At 60.7% G+C, this 18,601-nt stretch overlaps 4 protein-coding genes across 4 annotated transcripts; 3 read left to right on the top strand and 1 right to left on the bottom strand.

Annotated features, from left to right (window-relative positions):
* Positions 1-17: 17 nt before the first annotated feature.
* Positions 18-2,221, top strand: LOC101233006 (retinol dehydrogenase 16). The gene is made up of 4 exons (XM_004176535.6): positions 18-511; positions 822-1,080; positions 1,505-1,668; positions 1,833-2,221. Exons 1-4 carry the CDS (start codon positions 196-198, stop codon positions 2,048-2,050), a joined length of 957 nt encoding a protein of 318 aa, XP_004176583.5. The 5' UTR covers positions 18-195; the 3' UTR covers positions 2,051-2,221.
* A 133-nt stretch (positions 2,222-2,354) lies between these two features.
* On the top strand, positions 2,355-4,956 carry LOC115491432 (retinol dehydrogenase 16-like). The gene is made up of 4 exons (XM_030259502.4): positions 2,355-3,262; positions 3,571-3,829; positions 4,424-4,587; positions 4,665-4,956. The coding sequence occupies exons 1-4, from the start codon at positions 2,947-2,949 to the stop codon at positions 4,883-4,885; spliced, it is 960 nt and encodes a 319-aa protein (XP_030115362.4). The 5' UTR covers positions 2,355-2,946; the 3' UTR covers positions 4,886-4,956.
* Positions 4,957-6,018: 1,062 nt separating this feature from the next.
* Positions 6,019-10,535, top strand: GPR182 (G protein-coupled receptor 182). The gene is made up of 2 exons (XM_030259489.4): positions 6,019-6,879; positions 7,861-10,535. Exon 2 carries the CDS (start codon positions 7,869-7,871, stop codon positions 8,961-8,963), a length of 1,095 nt encoding a protein of 364 aa, XP_030115349.4. The 5' UTR covers positions 6,019-6,879; positions 7,861-7,868; the 3' UTR covers positions 8,964-10,535.
* Positions 10,536-11,118: 583 nt separating this feature from the next.
* ZBTB39 (zinc finger and BTB domain containing 39) lies at positions 11,119-18,379 on the bottom strand. Its single transcript, XM_030259359.4, has 2 exons — positions 18,268-18,379; positions 11,119-17,099 (listed from the first exon to the last, which is right to left on the bottom strand). The coding sequence occupies exon 2, from the start codon at positions 17,005-17,007 to the stop codon at positions 14,878-14,880; it is 2,130 nt and encodes a 709-aa protein (XP_030115219.4). The 5' UTR covers positions 17,008-17,099; positions 18,268-18,379; the 3' UTR covers positions 11,119-14,877.
* Positions 18,380-18,601: the final 222 nt, after the last annotated feature.

The following is an 18,601-nucleotide window of genomic DNA, read 5'->3' as shown; positions in this document are numbered from 1 at the left end:
AGCCCCGTAAGAGGACGGGGCGGAGCTGATCCCGCAGCCCGGTAGTGCCCGGAGGGCCACCGGAATCTCCGTAATCGTTGCCCCGGGGTCCGCTAATTAATTATTAACAGCGGCCAGAGCAGAGAGCCAAGGTCGGGACAAACCACTCCCGGTCGCTTCCTACCCCCCATCCCGGTACCGGTGCCACCGGCGAGGATGTGGCTGTACGCGGTGGCCGCGCTGCTGGCGCTGTTCCTGCTGCGCCGGTGGCACCGGGAGCGGCAGACGGTGCCGCGGCTCTCGGAGAAGCACGTGCTGATCACGGGCTGCGACAGCGGCTTCGGGAACCGGTTGGCACGGCAGCTGGACGCGCGGGGGCTGCGGGTGCTCGCCGCCTGCCTGACCCACACCGGGGCCGCGCAGCTGCGGGCGGCCACCTCCAACCGGCTGCACACCGTCCTGCTGGATGTCACCTCCAGCAAGAGCATCGCCGATGTCACCGCCTGGGTCCGGGAGCGTGTGGGTGATCAAGGTAAAACGGGCTTGACGCCCCCGTTGTCCCCCCCTGGCTTCCCCTGCCAGACCGCGGGGCAATCACGGCTCTGGGATTAATTGCTGCCTGGCCAGAGGTGCTCCTCTGGTGACATCCATCTGCCATCGGCTCCTGCAGGAGTGCTGCTCGGGGCAGAGAGTTCGGCTTTCAGCCCTTTCCTCCCGAAAATCAGCTAATTAAGAGCTGATTACCCCAACAGCGCTCCTGCCACCTTGCCCGCTTGTGCCAGCACAGGCGAGACTGGTGCGGGGTCTTGGAACAGCCTCAGCTCATCCCATCCCCTCTGCAGGGCTCTGGGGGCTGGTGAACAACGCAGGGATCGCCATCCCCAGCGCCCCGAACGAGTGGCTGAGCAAGGAGGACTTTGTCAAGGTGCTGGATGTCAACCTGGTGGGGCTGGTGGAGGTGACCCTGAGCCTCCTGCCGCTGGTGCGGCGGGCGCGGGGCCGCGTGGTCAACGTGGCCAGCGTGATGGGCCGCGTGTCCTTCTTCGGTGGAGGCTACTGCATCTCCAAGTACGGCGTGGAAGCCTTCTCTGACAGCCTCAGGTAAGTCTAGACAAACGGGCTTCAGCATGATTTCCCAGTTTGTTTTCCTGGACTTTGTCTGGCACAGCGATCAGCTCCCGTCCTCACACAACCGTCACTGAGCACAGGTTGAACTCGGATGTGCTGCTGAAGTGTGAGCAGCTCCTGTCCTGCCATGGAGCCTCCCCTCTGGACGCTGCCCCTGTCCAAAATCCTGCAGGACATCACCCTGCTGCCCCGTGCTTTGCTTTGTTCCCGACCCATCCAGATGTGGCAAATGTTTGCTGGCACACCATCTCAGCCGTGTGCCAGGCTGGCACAGTGCCCACTGGCGTGCTCAGGCTCTGCTCCACGCCTCTGGCGTGAGGCTGCATCCCATGGGAGATGTGGGCACGGACACGCTCGGGTGCTGCTCCCGTGTCCCACGGGACTCCATCCCTTCCAGGCTGGAGATGCGCAGCTTCGGGGTGAAGGTCTGTGTGATCGAGCCGGGCTTCTTCAGAACAATGATCACCAACGTTGAGAACCTGGAGAAGAATTTTCATGCCAGCTGGGGGAAGCTTCCTGAGGAAATCAAAGCAAGTTATGGAGAGAACTACTTAAGGGAGTGTAAGTACGTCCCCCAAAGGCTGAGCGATCCTCTTTGTCTCCTGACACAAGGCCCATCCCCAGGGCCGTGAGAGTCCCATGGGGGTCCCATTGCCTCAACACCCCATGGAGCCACTTGGCTCTGCTTGGCTCCAGGCTCTCGGTGGCATTTTCTACCTCTGCAGATGTGGCATTGCTCAAGCTGCTGCAGAAAAGCTACAGCTCCAACCTGTCACTGGTCACCAACTGCATGGAGCACGCGCTGACCAGCCTCCACCCCCGCAGCCGCTACTCCGCTGGCTGGGACGCCAAGCTGCTCTACATCCCCCTCAGCTACCTGCCCTCAGCCCTCAGCGACGCCCTATTCACCTTTTTCTACCCCAAATCTGCTGGGAACACCTAAGGTGGGGTTACAGCTGGCAGCCAGAGTGAGATCGATAACACCTGGTGGGATCCAAAAGTGGCTCCAGCCAAGGCCACACCGAGGTCCCTGAATTTGTAGCTGCGTGTCTGACCCTCTGTCCCCTGCTCACGGATGGGTTTGTCCTGAATAAAGACCCCCTGTCCCCTCCTGGCTGAGCGTGGTGTCACTCTCAGGCTGTGGCAGGAGGCTGTGCCTGGAGGCTCTGGTTCCTCCCCTGAGCACCTGCTGCGTTCAGGATCCAGCCCGGAGAAGTTGCCAGGGGACTTGCCCAAACTGGCACCCCAGGACTGACACACGCGAGTAAAACTCAGACCTCTTCCAACCTGAGCAGATTTCCCTCGAGGCAAAGAACTGAGCAGCCTCTTACAGCGTCCTCCTCCTCCTGCAGAGCTGCTTGGGAGGGACTGTCCTGCTCCATCACCGCGTTTGGGGACGCTGCTGCCCACCGAGGCTGGGAGAGAGGGAAATATGCGGCCTTGGTGCTGCTGACGGTGTCTGGAGGGTTCCACCAAATCCAGCTCCGTGGGACATTGGGATCCACCTGCTAAGGGCACAGCAGAGCCCAGGCACAGGGAGTGGTGCCAGGCAAATCCGGGAGTTACAAAAACTACAAATCAGGGGGACAAAATTCACCCCGGGACCTGAGCAGATTTCCCTCTAGGCAAAGAACCGAGCAGCCTCTTACAGCGTCCTTGTCCTCTGCTTCCTCGTCTTCTTGCAGAGCTGCTTGGGAGGGACTGTCCTGCTCCATCAGCACTGGAATTACAAAAATCAGGGTGACAAAATTCCCCCGGCTGCTGCCGCAATCCCGGCTCTATAAATGCGGTACCGGAGCGCGGCTGGCGCGGGCTGTCACCTCGGTGCCACCGGCGAGGATGTGGCCGTACGTGGTGGCCGCGCTGCTGGCGCTGTTCCTGCTGCGCCGGTGGCACCGGGAGCGGCAGACGGTGCCGCGGCTCTCGGAGAAGCACGTGCTGATCACGGGCTGCGACAGCGGCTTCGGGAACCGGTTGGCGCGGCAGCTGGACGCGCGGGGGCTGCGGGTGCTCGCCGCCTGCCTGACCCACACCGGGGCCGCGCAGCTGCGGGCGGCCACCTCCAACCGGCTGCACACCGTCCTGCTGGATGTCACCTCCAGCAAGAGCATCGCCGATGTCACCGCCTGGGTCCGGGAGCGTGTGGGTGATCAAGGTAAAACGGGCTTGACGCCCCCGTTGTCCCCCCCTGGTTTCCCCTGCCAGACCGCGGGGCAATCACAGCTCTGGGATTAATTGCTGCCTGGCCAGAGGTGCTTCTCTGGTGACATCCATCTGCCATCGGCTCCTGCAGGAGTGCTGCCCGGCAGAGAGTTCAGCTTTCAGCCCTTTCCTCCCGAAAATCAGCTAATTAAGAGCTGATTACCCCAACAGCTCTCCTGCCACCTTGCCCGCTTGTGCCAGCACAGGCGAGACTGGTGCGGGGTCTTGGAACAGCCTCAGCTCATCCCATCCCCTCTGCAGGGCTCTGGGGGCTGGTGAACAACGCAGGGATCGCCATCCCCAGCGCCCCGAACGAGTGGCTGAGCAAGGAGGACTTTGTCAAGGTGCTGGATGTCAACCTGGTGGGGCTGGTGGAGGTGACCCTGAGCCTCCTGCCGCTGGTGCGGCGGGCGCGGGGCCGCGTGGTCAACGTGGCCAGCGTGATGGGCCGCGTGTCCTGTTTCGGTGGAGGCTACTGCATCTCCAAGTACGGCGTGGAAGCCTTCTCTGACAGCCTCAGGTACGGCTGTGGCAGCCCCCGGAGCTCTCCTGCGCTCGTCCTCCAGCCCCGGTGTTGCCCCACTCTCCTCTTGCAGGGTTTTGTTGATTTATTTCCTCCCGGTTACATTTTCCCCAGAGAACTTGTGAAACGCTGAGCAGAAGCGGGCTGGGAGCGTGGGCAGGGCTGGAGCCGTGGGTGTGCAGCCATGGGAAGGATTTCAAGGAGCTCTGGAGCAAAGTTCTAGTGGGATCCTGGGGTGGGGGCTTGGACCAGTCCAGGAGGTCCCGGCGTCCCGGGGTGTCCCATAATCCGGAATTCTGGAGGCCGGGGGAGTCCCAGGGCGCTGAGATTCGGGGGGGGTCCCGGGATCCGGGAATGCTCCGGGGTGATCCCGAGGCACTGAGGTTCAGGGGGATCCCGGGATCCAGAGGGGCCCCGGGGCACGGAGGTCCGGGGATGTCTCAGGATCCAAGAGGGTCCATGGAGCAAGGACAAGGTACCCCTGTGCCCATGATGGAAGGCCTGGGGGGTGACACAAGCAGCTCCTCGCTCCTCCCGCCTCTCTGCCCTCCTCGGGACAGCAGCTCCCGCTGACGCCCCCGCCTCGGGCAGACGGGAGCTGCGTCCCTTCGGGGTCCAGGTCTCCATCATCGAACCTGGAGGCTTCCAGACGGGAATGACCGACCCCGCCCCGCTGGTGAAGGGCCTCGTTCGCCTCTGGGAGCGGCTCCCGGCAGAAACCCAGGCAGCCTACGGCCGCCGCTACCTGGAGAAATGTGAGTCCATCCCCACACCGCACCACCAGCCCTGCTGACCCCACCTCCATGGGGCTGACCCCCTTGTGCCCACCCAGATGCCAAGAGCACCGCGCTGCTGCACCGCCTGAGCAGCTCCCGCCTGTCGCTCGTCACCGATGCCGTGACACACGCGCTGCTCTCCCGCTGTCCCCGCAGCCGCTACGCCGCGGGCTGGGACGCCCGGCTCATCTTCCTGCCCCTCAGCTACTGCCCGGCCTGGCTGTCCGACACCATCCTCGGCTTCTTCCTGCCCGTCCCGGCCAGCGGGACCCCCTGAGGGCCGCCAGAGGAGGGCCCGTGGGTGTCCCGCACCCTCGAGAACGTGCTCAGTAAAGGCGGTGCGATGCGGGAGTTGGAGGTGTTCGATGGCCGCTTGGCCCCGGTGCTGGTGGCCCGTCCCACCGTGGGGTACCGTGGGGTCCGTGGCAGGATCCCGGTGGCCGCCTGTGCCCTGAGCGGCCGCCTAACCCGGGACACCCCGGCTCGGCTGGCACGGAAAGGCTGCGCGGGGTTTATCCATCCCCCGGGCTCGTGGGCGGTGATCCGTGCGTCACTCACGGAGCTAATTAAGAGCTGATTAGCGATCAGTAGGTGAGGGGCAGGTCTCTGAGATGGTGCATTGCCGGCGGGACCAGAGCAGTGCCAATGCAGTCCCCCTCCCCCCAGCTCCGCCAAAGGCCGACCCCACGCCTGACCGGGACCCCCGAGACGCGAGGGGGATGAGGATGACCCGGGACCTCGCACAGGCTGCGTTCAGCTCGCCGAGCTGTTTCCCCAGCCGAGGAAGCTTTTCCGAAGTGTTTTCTTTGGCTTAGAAAGCACAGCGTGGCCGGCAGCACGTCGCGTTCGGGGCCACGCGTGTCCCCAGGGCCGGGCCGTGCCGTGCCAACCCCCGGGAGCTGCAGCCTTGGCCGTACCTGCCCTGGCACACCTGTGCTCGGGGAGGGAAGGAGCGGGAGAACGGCAGATCCCCGGGCTGCCTCCGCCTGGAGCCCACTTCTCCAGATCCTGAGGGAGGCTGGGGGCTCCTGGGCACACATTTGGGGTGCTGAGAGCCTCGGGGCGCCCTAATATTGAGGGAGGGATGGGCAGAACGGGCTCAGCTGGCTTGGAAATACAACCGGCTCCCAGCCCTCGCTATTCCCACCAGGATCAGCAGCCCCTGCACAATCCTTGACGGTTCCCAAATCCTGCTCAGCCCCAGAGTTCGGTGTGGAAATTGTTAAATAGAACCAGCTGAACATTGCTTCCCCCTCGCGTGGGGCAAAACCCCCCCAGCCCCTCGGTGGCAGAGCGGCCCCTCACCACCCCCACCACCCAAACTGAGCCAAAATGTGCCCGAGGCCAGCACGAAGCTGCGGAGTTCCTGTTTGGAAGGCGGTCCTGCCGGGCTTGGTACCTGCGCAGGGGTCAGCAGCGCTGGCTTGTTGTTGTGATTCCCGACTTATCAGTGCCCCCGCGCTTCCCCGCTCCCCGTGCCTTCCTTCCGAGCCAATTGTTGATCCCGCAGTCTTGGCTGCACTTGAAAAAAAGGAGATTTCCTGCAATTGTTTCGCAGGACTTGCAGCCCGATGCAAAATTTTCTGCCTATCAGCCCCCTCCCCAGCGCCGGGGCAAGGCTTGAGCCCCCTGGCTTCCCCTGCCAGACCGCGGGGCAATCAGGGCTCGGTGATTAATTGCTGCCTGGCCAGAGGTGCTTCTCTGGCGACATCCATCTGCCATCGGCTCCTGCAGGAGCGCTGCCGGGGCAGAGAGTTCAGCTTTCAGCCCTTTCTCCCCGAAAAGAGCCCTGAGCTCACCCTGATATCGGGGTGGCATCAGGGACAGCTTTTGGCACCTTTGTTAAAACCCACCCCAACCCCTCAGGATTCCCAGTGCCGGGGCAGGACCTGGGATGTAATTTCCCCACAGAAGGATCCAGGCAGGATCCAGCCTCTCAGCCCGGTGGGGTGACAGTGGAGGGGACACTCAGGAAGCCTCGGGGACCCCCAGGCACCTGCGGCTTCCACACCGACACCTGCCCGTGGCCTCCCCGCGCCTGTCCCCACCCTGCGGCAAAATCAAATGGGAGCCGAGTCCCGGCGCTGGAAATTCAGTCAAATGTCACCCGCGCTGGGCTGTCGCAGGATGTTGCACCACGACGGTCATTTCCTGCCCCGCAAGCGGCCACCAAGCCCACCCGAGCTCCGTGCCCAGAGGCGCTCGGGCTGCCGAGCCGAGAGGATCCCCCCGCTCCCGAACAGCCCCAGCACAGCCCTCGCTCAGCCGCCGGTGAGCCAGCACCGAGGCACCGACCCTCCTCCCTCGTGTCCCTTCTCCTGTCCGTCTGTCCCCTTTACCATCCACCTGTCCGTCCCTTCTCCCGTTTGTCTGTCCCTGGTCCTGTCTGTCTGTCCTTTCTCCCGTTTGTCTGTCCCTGGTCCTGTCTGCCTGTCCTTTCTCCCGTTTGTCTGTCCCTTCTCCCGTTTGTCTGTCCCTGGTCCTGTCTGCCTGTCCTTTCTCCTGTCTGTCTGTCCCTTCTCCCGTTTGTCTGTCCCTGGTCCTGTCTGTCTGTCCCTTCTCCCGTTTGTCTGTCCCTAGTCCTGTTTGTCTGTCCCTGGCCCTGTCTGTCTGTCCCTTCTCCCGTTTGTCTGTCCCTGGTCCTGTCTGTCTGTCCCTTCTCCCGTTTGTCTGTCCCTGGTCCCGTCTGCCTGTCCTTTCCCCTGTCCCTCTGTCCCCTTTACCATCCGCCTGTCCCCTCGCCCATCTCCCTGTCCCCTCTCCTGTCCACCTGTCCCATTTTCCCTCTGTCTCTCCTCAGCCCCAGCAGCCCCTCGGGACCTGCAGTGCAGAGAGGACGGGAGGTTCAGGAGCCCTGGGGGTGGCAGGTCCGGCCTCCCCCTGCTTTTGGGGGGTGTCAGAGTGGGTGGGAGCCACAGGGATGATGTTCTCATGGGGGACACCAGCAGGGCTCGGGTGGGAGCGGGGGCTTTCCCGCTGGAGCTGTCTCTGGGGCAGAGTCACCGACACCTGTCTGTGTCCCAGACCAGGCTCTGGGACAGGGAATACGTGGTGACTGTTGTTTGTGGCTGGCATTTATCCTGGAGTGTGAGGAGATGGCCTAGGTGGACTCAGCATCTTTTGAAGGTTGATGTAGGGAGTCACTGTGGGAGTAAAAATTAGGTTATAAGACCCTAGAAGGATCTTTTGGAGCCCCACACAACGGGTCTCTGTTTCAGGCTGCCCAGCTCAGTGCTGTCCCTTTCCCTGCAGCCACCAGGATGGCCGAGGTGACCACTGTCCCCGTGGAGACACGCACTGTCCCAAGCGAGTACGGGGACTACCACAACTTGTCCGAGCTGTTCTACCTCCTGAACCACACCTACACCTACTGTGAGTTCAGCCTGGATGAGAACATCAAGCGAGTGATTCTCTTCATCCTCTACCTGGTCATCTTCGTGGTGGGCTTGGTGGAGAACCTCCTCGTCATCTGGGTCAACTGGCAGACACGGGGCAACAAGAGCTTGGTCAACCTGTACATCATCAACATGGCCATCGCTGACCTCGGGGTGCTGCTCTCGCTGCCCATCTGGATGCTGGAGGTGATGCTGGATTACACCTGGCTCTGGGGCAGCTTCCTCTGCCGCTTCACCCACTACTTCTACTTCGCCAACATGTACGCCAGCATCTTCTTCCTCACCTGCCTGAGCGTGGATCGTTACGTGACCCTGACCAGCTCCTCCCTCTTCTGGCAGCGGCACCAGCACCGCGCGCGCCGCGTGGTCTGCGCCTGCAGCTGGGTCCTGGCCGCCGCCATCCCCGTCCTGGAGGTGTCCCACATGCAGCTGGTCAACACCGGGGAGCCCATCTGCATCTTCATGGCCCCCTTCGAGACCTACGACGAGTGGGCGCTGGCGGTCAGCTTGGCCACCACCGCCATCGGCTTCCTCATCCCCTTCCCCATCATCGCGGTGTTCAACGTGCTGACGGCGCGTTTCGTCCGCCGCACCAAGCCGGAGAGCCGCAAGCACCGCCTGCTGATCTACGCCTACATTGGGGTGTTCCTGCTCAGCTGGCTGCCCTTCCACGCCGTGCTGACGCTGCTCACCCTCGAGGGCAGCCACATCATCCTGCACTGCACCTTGGCCCACTTGCTCTACTTCTTCTACGACATCATCGACTGCTTCACGCTGCTCCACTGCGTCCTCAACCCCATCCTCTACAACTTCCTCAGCAAGAACTTCCGCAGCAAACTCATCTCTGCCGTCGTCAAGTACATCCCCAAGGAGCACGGTGGCCAGAAGGGCGCCGGCAGCTCCTCCTCCAGCACGCAGCACTCCATAGTCATCACCAAGGACAGCAGCCCTCCCAACTAAGGGGGTCAGACTCTCCCAGCCTCCGTCGTGGTGGCTCCCTGGGGACAGTGGGATCGGTTTTCCTGCTGCTGCCGAGGACACAACTTGCTTGGGCACAGCCCTTCTTGGCTGGGCACCTCCCGTGGCAGGTTGAGGCGCCTGGTTTGAGGAGAGCTGGGAGCTACGGACATCTTGCCTCTGGGGTGCTGCTGTGTCCAACTAAAGAAAGGATAAGAGAAAATTGTATTTCCTGTTTGACAAGAGAAACCCTTGCAATAATAAAGCTTGTTACTCCACTCGGTGTCTGACACAACCCAACCCCAAATCAGAGCCTCATCCTGCCCCAAGCTGTGGGGTTGGAGTGCACATCTGCCCCATCACGGGTGTTTCTGCATCCTCAAACTGCCCCTGACCCCCAGCCCTGGGCACGGCACTGCCTGTGGGAGCCATCCCGAGTGGGAGAGAAGGAAACATCCCTTTGGAACACAAAACTCCCCCTCTAGTGCCCAGCAATGCCCAGAGCCTGATTTTTGAGAGATGAAGGCGAAGCAGCCCAAGGGGCTGAGCAGGGCACAGATCTGAGGGGGGAAACAACTTGGATTCGAGATCAGCCACTCCTTCCGAGCAATTTTGCAAACCCACTTGTAAATTAGTGATGGCTAAACTGGGTTTTACTGGAAAGGGCTGCTCCAGACTGACTGTGGGTCCCCCATCCCATTAACTCCAGCCTCCTCTGGAGCATCCCCTGGCAGGTTTTTATGGCCACTGGGTAGATTTCTCAAATCCATCAGGCTCCAAAAGCACTTCCCCTTCCACCAAAGTCCCTGTGGGAACATGGGCATGTGCAGAAAACCTCAGAGCTGGAGCATGGACTGGGCTTGTGCTGTGCAAGGAACTGGAGCATCCGGAGAAAGTTCATCCTTGTCTGGATCCTGATCCCAGTCACGAGCTGCGGGTCGAGCCCTCGCTGGGGGAAGGTGACAGAGCGACCATAAATCTCCCAAAGGCCTTGAGCTGCTCGAGGAACACGCCTGAAAAAAAGCAAAGCATAAGCAGTTCTGGGGACAGGATGCTGGTGCAGGGTGGGGGGAGCAGGATGTCCCAGGAGAAGCCCATGACCGGGGGTTGAGACGGATACGGGGTTATCACAGGTCTGGCTGGGAAAGTTCTGCCACTTCCAGGGGTCCCTGATGGGGTAAAACCCTAAATTCCTCAGGGTTCCTTCTGCAGGGATGTTCCTCTGTATCCCAGGACAGAGGGAACAATCCAAATCCACCTCTTGCACAGAAAACCCTGGTCAGAATTCCCTGCTCAGGGCAGCAGCTCAGGCCCTTCCCTGCTCCTCACACCTGTGAGTGCAGAACCCCAGGGGCTGTGAGACCCCCAGGCTGAGATCTGCACCCACAGGACCCCACCACCTTCATTCCCTGATCCCAAATCCTCCCTGAGCTTCCCTTTGCTAATTCCCTCCCATTTCCAAGAAAGAAATGGATGATTAACACACAACCAGCCACTCATCAGGGCAAAAATATATTCAAGATACTTAAACATGTAGAATTTGGTATTTCACCTAATAAACTTAATTTTTAACTGCCTTAATTTCTCTGCACTTTTGTCCATAGAACTTAGGGCCAGAGTGGCCTCAAATAAATTGTCACTCACGTGGTGATCTGGGCACCTTGTTTCCACCTCCCTGGGAAGTTCTTCCTCGTGTCCAGGCGGAACTTCTTGTGGTTTCATTTATGGCCACTGCTCCTTGTCCTGTCACACCACTGAAAAGTCTGGCACCATCCTCCTGGCACCTACCTTTGAGGTATTGTTATGGATTGATGAGACCCCTCTCAAATTAGATATTTATACAGATACCTGAGATATTTTTATGGATTGGGATCCCCTCTCAAATGAGATATCTGATACATTTTTATGGATTTTGAGATCCCCTCTCAAATAAAATATTTACATGGATAAATGAGATAATTTAATGGATTGATAGAATCCCCTCTCAGTCTCCTCTTCTCCAGATTAATCAATCCCAAGGAATGTCCCAAACTGTTCCCCTGAGCCAGTCCTGGAGCCATGCCACAAATCCAGGGGGAGCAGGATACAGGGATGGCCTCACCTGCTTCCCAGGCACTCCTGGGAGGAACAAGTTTCATAAAAAAACAGCTACAAGAGGTCAGTGTTTTCCATTTTATTATTCTAAATAAAAACCACACTTTGTGCTGAACAATGGAGTAGAAAAGAACCCGATGTACAACGATTTTAGACATCTACGATTTGGGGGGTGGTGGGGGGGGAAGTTTACAAAATATACAAAACTTTACAGCAAATAGATAGTAAACACTTAAATAGCAGGAGGTCAGTACCTACGATTAACTTAATGAAAAGGTTAGACAGCAAGTTCAACTCTTGTTCTTTCTTCATCTGCTCAATTACTCTGATGACAGACCTGGATCCAGAGAACAGGGAAAGTGAATTTTGTGTGGGGATGGGAGGGAGCCTGGGCTCGGAGCAGGGGCATTCTCTGTCTGGGCTCCCCAGGAGGCTCCGTGACCTGGATGCTGCCAGAATTTCCCCTCTGCAGCTCCCTCTCCCACCCCAGGATCCCAAAGCACTTTGCAAACACCTCAGGCTGCCCCAGGGGAGGTAGGTTGGTGTCCCCACAGCCACCAAGGGCAGCGGGGACAGGAGAGAGCCAGGTTTGCCCATGGTGGTGGAGAAGGAACAAAATCTGGCGTGGAGACACTGCTCTGGCTGTCCCAGCACAGAGCAGGAGCTGCCAGGCAGGCTGGGGACAGGGGTGACATCCCTGCCAGCCCCTGAAGGCTCAGGAGCTGCCAGGACCCCCGCTCAGGTCTCTGAGCCCTCTGGGAATCACCCCCAGGAGCAGCAGCAGCAGGTCCAGACCCATCCCTGCAGCCCCTCCACTGCTGATCTGGGGTGTTCCATGTGGGAATGATCCACTTTAACCCAAGCAAACAGAAATTCCCTGGATCAGAGGCAGCAGCAAGCGGGGGGCTCCTGCTTTCCCCCCCAGGCAGGAGCAAGGGCTGGCTGTGCCCGTTGGTGTTCTGGTGTAAAAGCTTCTCTTTTTGGTTTATGTGCACAAAAGGCTTTTGCTTTTCACCTCAATGAGATCCAGGGCTGCAGAGACCCTCCCTGAAGCTCACCACGACTTCTGGAATATTCCAGGAGGGTCTCAAGGTTCTCCCAGCCTTGTCTATCCCTCAAACCCTTCACAGCCACCTCCAGAGCAGTGCAGGTCGTGTCCATCCCTGTCCCTGTGCTTGTCCCCAGCCTGTCATCAGCCAGGCACAGCCCTGAGTTCCACGCTCCAGGGGACCCTGCACGAGCAGGGGGTGGGACTGGGTGACCCCCACGGTCCCTTCCAGCCTCATCCATCCCACGATCCCACGACACAAACCCTGGAACCCAGGGAGCAGCTCAGAGGAGCCCACAGCGAAGCACCACCAGCTCCCACACTGCCCAGAGCACCACTCCATTCCCAAAATGACCCTTTCTCTTGTAAAACCTGACACAGCTCAGCACAGCTCCACAGTGACCCCAGCACCACGAGCCTGGAGCTCAGAACTCAGAGCTGACCTTGGCTCTGGTGCCTCCCCTCCTCCAAAGCCAGGCTCCAGGCACCCTCCCCGCTCCCGGAGGTAGGTCGGTACCACGGGAGGTACCACCCTCATTTTACAGATGAGGAAACTGAGGCAAAGAGGTGAAGTGACTTGCCCAAGGCCACGGCGGAGCTGGAGGAGAGACCCCCGGGTGCTCTGAGCCCCCCGAGTCCAGCCCCACTGCAGGATGGCCCTTCCCGGGTGTCCCTTCGCAGGGAGGGGGCAGCGGGGCGACTTCCCAGGGTTTGCAAATCACTAGTTTAGTTTTGTTTAGTTCAGTTTTAGTTCTGCAACAGTAAAACGTGACAGAAGCGCAGGAGCTGATCTGCGACCACCGAGGCTGCAGAGCCCCCAGCGCTTCCTTGTTCGTGAGGTAGAATGAGTTACCCGAGGGCAGTCCCAGCTTGGAAATATCTGTTCCTCCCCACCCCTGCCCCACAGCAGGACAGCCAGGGGAGAAGCTAATCCGTGCCCTTCCCAGTGTTGGCACCAGCTGACCTCGCTGGAGAGACCCTCAGAGTGGCCAGAAGAGCCCCCCATGCTGAGGTGGACCTGACACGGGGCCAAGAGAGACCCCTGTGCCCAGGAGAGCCTGACACGGGTCCAGGACAGCTCCCCATGCCAGAAGAGCCTCCTGCACCCAGGGGCACCAAAACTTAGAGGGGGAGAGCCCCTCCATGCTCAAGAGAGCCCCTCCATGCCCAGGGGATCCCCCTATGCCCAGGGGAGCCCCTCCACACCCAGGGGAGCCCCTCCATGCCCAAGAGAGCCCCTCCATGCCCAGGAGAGCCCCTCCATGCCCAGGAGAGCCCCTCCATGCCCAGGAGAGCCCCTCCATGCCCAGGGGAGCCCCTCCATGCCCAGGGGAGCCTCTCCACACCCAGGAGAGCCCCTCCACGCCCAGGGGAGCCTCTCCATGCCCAAGAGAGCTCCTCCATGCCCAGAGGAGTGCCCCACACCCAGCAGAGCCTCTCCACGCCCAGGAGATCCCCCCACACCCAGGGGAGCCCCCCCATGCCCAGGAGAGCTCCTCCATGCCCAGGAGAGCCCCTCCATGCCCAGGGGAGCCTCTCCATGCCCAGAAGAACCCCTCCATGCCCAGAAGAACCCCTCCACGCCCAGGAGAACCCCTCCACGCCCAGGAGAACCCCTCCACACCCAGGAGAGCCCCCCCATGCCCAGGAGAGCCCCCCACACCCAGGGGAGCCCCCAGAAGTGCCCAGCACGCAGCAGGAGAGGCCAAGCCCTCGCTGTGGCTCCCACTCCATGAACAAACTCCCATCTCTCCCAGCACACACATTTGCCACCAGAACACGTCCGGGATGTGGCGATGCAGGGCGTGGGAGGGGGGAGGATCCCTCTGGCAGGAGAAGGGTCCCTCTCCTTCCAGGGAGTTAAGGCAACAGCTTCATCCTGACTTGTCTGCCCCAGGCACAGCTCCTGGCTCTCTGTGGCCACCACAAATCACCCCACAAGGAGCACGGACCTGCTTCCCCTCCCTCTCCAGTCCTACAGGAGACCCCCGTGCTCACGCAGCCATCTCTGCCCAGCTCTGCAGCGAGGTTGTGTGGCTCCTTCAGCTCCTCCTGCGGCTCTCAGGGCACGAGCGAGTCCCAGCCACGGCAGAGCAAACACGGCCTGGGGATCTGTGACTCCCCTGCTCCTGGTTCCCTGCTGGGATCCCTCCTTGGTTACACACTCAGGTGCTCCCTGCTCCTCTCCCCAGCAACGCAGCAATGGCCGATCCCAGAGCACACTTTGCTCGTCTCCTGGCAGTAGCAGCAGAACACCAGGGATGCCCAGAGTGTCTTTTTCTTCCTTTTTTTCTTTTCTCTTTTGTTCCTTTCCTTCGAGTCCAGCGCCTGCTCTGGCTCTGTCCCTCTCCACTGAGGTCAGGTGTGAAAATCTTAGCAGCATCAGTTTGTGGACAAGCTCAGGGTTAGCCTGGTCAAGTGGGCTAAAAGGCTCAAAAAAAAAATAGAATCTAGACTCAAAAACTAGTGAGAAATGCTAAAAGCACAGAACTCGATGGCCTCTAACAGGACCAGAGGTAAGTAAACATGACAGACTCCTTGAAACAGTGATGTACCTCACGTGCTGTTAATTTGTACAACGCCACCAATCTAAAAAGCCCTAGGAAGGCCCAAAAATAAAAATTAAAAAAAAAAATTAAACCAAAACCAAAAAAGAATTCCATCCATGATGCCTGACCATTAAATAAAACAAAACAACTCTTTTTTTCTTTTTTGTTTTTCCTTTTCCTCCGCCACAGCTCCCATCATTAACACTCCTCCTCCAGCCGCGCCCCATCAGCTATCCGTGTTTTTCTCGGCCTCTTTGGAATGGATGATGTACATGAAAGTCTGTTCGATGGTGAAGTCCGGCGGGAGGCTGCCCTTGTGCACCCCTATGTGCTTGCTCATCAGGTTGAGCGTGGAGCTGTAGTGGCCACACACGGTGCAGCGATACATGAGGGCCCCCGAGTGCGTCCGCAGGTGGCACTTGATGGTGGAGCGCCCGCGGAAGAACTTGTGGCACACCTTGCACTGGTACGGCTTCTCCCCGGTGTGGATGCGCCGGTGGTAGTTGAACTCGCTGGTGTGGGCGAACCTCTTGCCGCACACCTTGCAGCTGTACTTGCTGTTCCCCGGCTGGTTCTGCAGCGCCAGCTCTTCGCTCAGGAACTCCTCGGGCAGTTTCCTCTTGGGCAGCCCCTGCGGCTGCAGGCGCTCCCCAAATCCCGCCCGGATGTCCAGGCTGCCCCCGCACTTGTGCTGGCTGACGTGGTAGCGATAGGCGGCTTCCAGCTTGAAGCTCTGGCTGCAGAAGTGGCACTGGAAAAGAGCCTCCTCCACGTGCTGGTGCACGGCCAGGTGCTTCTCCAGGAGCTGCCGGTCCACGAAGCTGCTGGCGCAGACGGAGCAGGAGAAGACGGAGATGCCCAGGTGGGACAGGGTGTGCCAGAGCAGGCTGCAGAGGCTCAGGTGCCGCTGGTCGCACACGCAGCACGTCTGGCTCTTCAGGTTCACGTGCTCCAGCAGGTGGCTGCGGACCGTGTGGAAATCTCTGGCCAAGGGCTTCCCGCAGGCAGCGCAGGCCAGCTCGGGGCCCGGTCCCCCCCCAAACACGGCCACCTTCCCCGGCAGCGGGTCACTGGGGTGGACGACCACGTTGTTGTCGAAGACCCCGTCCCGCCGGTGCAGCGTCAGCTGCCACTGGGTGAAAAACTTGGTCTCGCACATGTCGCAGGAGAAGAGGAAGATGCCGATGTGGGACAGCACGTGAGTGACCCTGGAGTTGCGGTCCTGGAAGTGGGTCTCACAGACTTTGCAGTTCCCTGTCAGCAGGTCGACGTGGTCCCTGGCGTGCTGGCGGATCAGCTGGATGTTGGGCTCCAGCACCTTCTTGCACACCTGGCAGGGCATGGCCTTGCTGTCCCGGCTGTCGCTCTCGAAGGCCAGTTCCTCCTCGCTGTCATCGCTCAGCTCAATCACTTCCTCAGACGGGACCAGCTCCTCTCCAGCATCCTCAAAATGCAGCTCGGCCTCTCCCAAATCCTCCAGCTGGAGCTCATCCATCTGCTCGAATCCCTGCTCCTTGGAGTGGTCGCTGTTGCTGGGGCAGGAATTGCTCCCCGTGGAGACATCCAGGGAGGGGTCAGTGGGGAAGAAGCTGCCCTTGCCGTAGTCGCCGTTGCTCTGGGCCTTGTACTGAGGGCAGGAGCTGCCGGTGGTCTGTGCCACGACATTCCCAGCGGGCTGGGCCCCCAGAGCCACGACCGGGGCGAACTGTCCCGGATCCGACTCCTGCTCTGTCTTGGGAGGCTGCTGTGGGTGCATCAGGGGGAGAGCCTGGCTGGCCTCACCCACGGCACTCCTGTCATCCTCTTTGTAGCCGCCCACCACGTCCCCGTGCAGGAGGAAATTCCGCTCGGGGCCGAAGTGCTCCGCGCTGCTCCGCACGTCCCCCAAAGAGTGGCTCTGCTCCGAGGAGGTGCTGCTCAGCGGCCCAGCCCGGCCTTCCCCCACAGACAGGGCGGGCTGCTTGGTGATGGCCGAGCTCTCCAGGTCGGGAAAGGTGGAGTGGCAGGCCTGCAGCAGATCCTCCATGCCCAGCCGCTCCGCCACCTCATAGATGACGCCCACGTTGATGAGGTCGGTGAAGAGCTCCGAGGTGTACACAAAGCTCAGGATCTTCTCAAAGTTGGCCGGCGTGATGAAATCCACCACGTAGGTCCTGGCAGCGTCCAGCCCCGTGTTGAGGAAGAGGTTCTGGAAGTAGCCGGCGGCGCAGGCCAGCACAGCCTTGTGCGCGGCGAAGGAGCGGGAGCCCACCAGGATGGTGACGTCGCACATGGTCTCGGAGAGCCGGCACTTGTTGAGTTCCTTCAGCAGGTTGTTGGGGTGGTTGGTGCTGTGCAGCTTGATCCTCATGCCCATCTCTGCAGCTGCTTAAGAGTCCCTTCTCCTGGTCAGCTCGGCCTTCACGCTGTCATCCGCGGCGGGAGCAGGAACTGGCAGGGCAAGGGGCTCTGCAGAGGGGAAACGCAAAAAAAAAGTTATTTAATAAGCAAAACAACGCCGTTCTGGTCATACCTCCCATTTTGCACCTTTCTGAGGAGCCACAGAGCAGCTGCTCAGCTGGAGATGGACTAAACCTGCCTCGTCAGCTCACTTTTGGGAAATAAAAGGATGGATGTGCAAAGCAGCAAAGCCAAACCAAAAAGACACCGACTCTCCGAGGCAGCAGAAGATCCCACTGCTGTCGGGGCAGGGACAGAGATCCTGCTGTCCCTGAGACCCAACTGGAGCCTGTTCCAGACATCTCCCTCTTCCTGAGCTGGGGATGAAGCTCCTCTCCAAAGAGGCGTCACTCAGGCTGGACACACCAGTTGGATTCGCCTCAAGGTCTCCTCCAGCTGCAGCCACTTCATTCCTTCACTTCAGATCCCACCTGTACCCACAAGGACACTTCAGGCTCCCAGGTGGGATTCTCTGCATTCCAGCCTTGTGGATTCCCCTGGGATAGATTCCCCCGGGATGGATTTCCCGGGATTTCTCTCAGATTCCTCAGCTGCCACCACACCTGTCCCACAGCACCGGCCATTCCCCAGTGTCCTCCCAGCGTGTCCCATTGCCTTTGTCCCTCTGTCGTGCTCACAGATGCCTCAACAGCTCTTGGGATTTCAGGAACTTACCCAGAGAACTCTATCCTTAATTCCCCTATTCCTAATTCCCTGCCTTCCCTCCCTGAGACAGGGAACAGCGAGCCCAGAAGGCAGCAAAGAGCAGGAGTTTGGAGGGGCTGGAGCTGCCTCTGCCCCAGCTCCGGGGAAAACCGAAGCCCGGAGGACGGGCTGCTCTCCCCCGGGATGCGGAGGGACGGGGAAAACACCACTGGCAGCTGGGGAGGGCGAGGAGGAGGATGAAGATGCAAAAAAAAGCACCTGGGCAATTGCTGCGGAGGGGATGGGGCGGGAGGGGACGGAGCGGGACAGAGGTTGGGGAGCGGGGGGAGTCCCGGAGCTGCTCCGGGAGAAACGGGAGGAGATGGGGGTGGGGTGGGGGGGACAGCGGGGTCCCCGGTGGGGCCCGGGGAGCCACGAAAGGCAGCGGGAGAGCGCGGGGAGGGGGGGAGAGGCTCGTCGCGGGGCTGGCGGCCCGCGGGGGCCGGGGGCGCGGGCGGGGGTCGCTCCTTACCCGCCCGGCGCCCCGCACCATCCCGGCCCGGCTCACACAAAGGCGCCGACCCGCCCCGCGCCCGCCCCGGCCCGCGCCGCCTTCCGGGACCCGCCGCCCGCAGCGCCCCCGCGCGGACGGGAGGACCGGAGCGGGGCGGGACGCACGGACACGGACACACGGACACGGGAGGGACACACGGACACGGGGTGGGACACACGGACACGGGAGGGACACACGGACACGGACACACGGACACGGGGTGGGACACATGGACACGGACACACGGACACGGGAGGGACACACGGACACGGGAGGGACACACGGACACGGGGCGGGACACACGGACACGGGG

This window comes from Taeniopygia guttata, chromosome 29 (genome assembly GCF_048771995.1).
Source record: "Taeniopygia guttata chromosome 29, bTaeGut7.mat, whole genome shotgun sequence".
NCBI classification, from domain to species: domain Eukaryota; kingdom Metazoa; phylum Chordata; class Aves; order Passeriformes; family Estrildidae; genus Taeniopygia; species Taeniopygia guttata.
The sequence above is the reverse complement of the archived record's forward strand: the minus strand, read 5'-3'. Positions and strand labels throughout refer to the sequence as shown.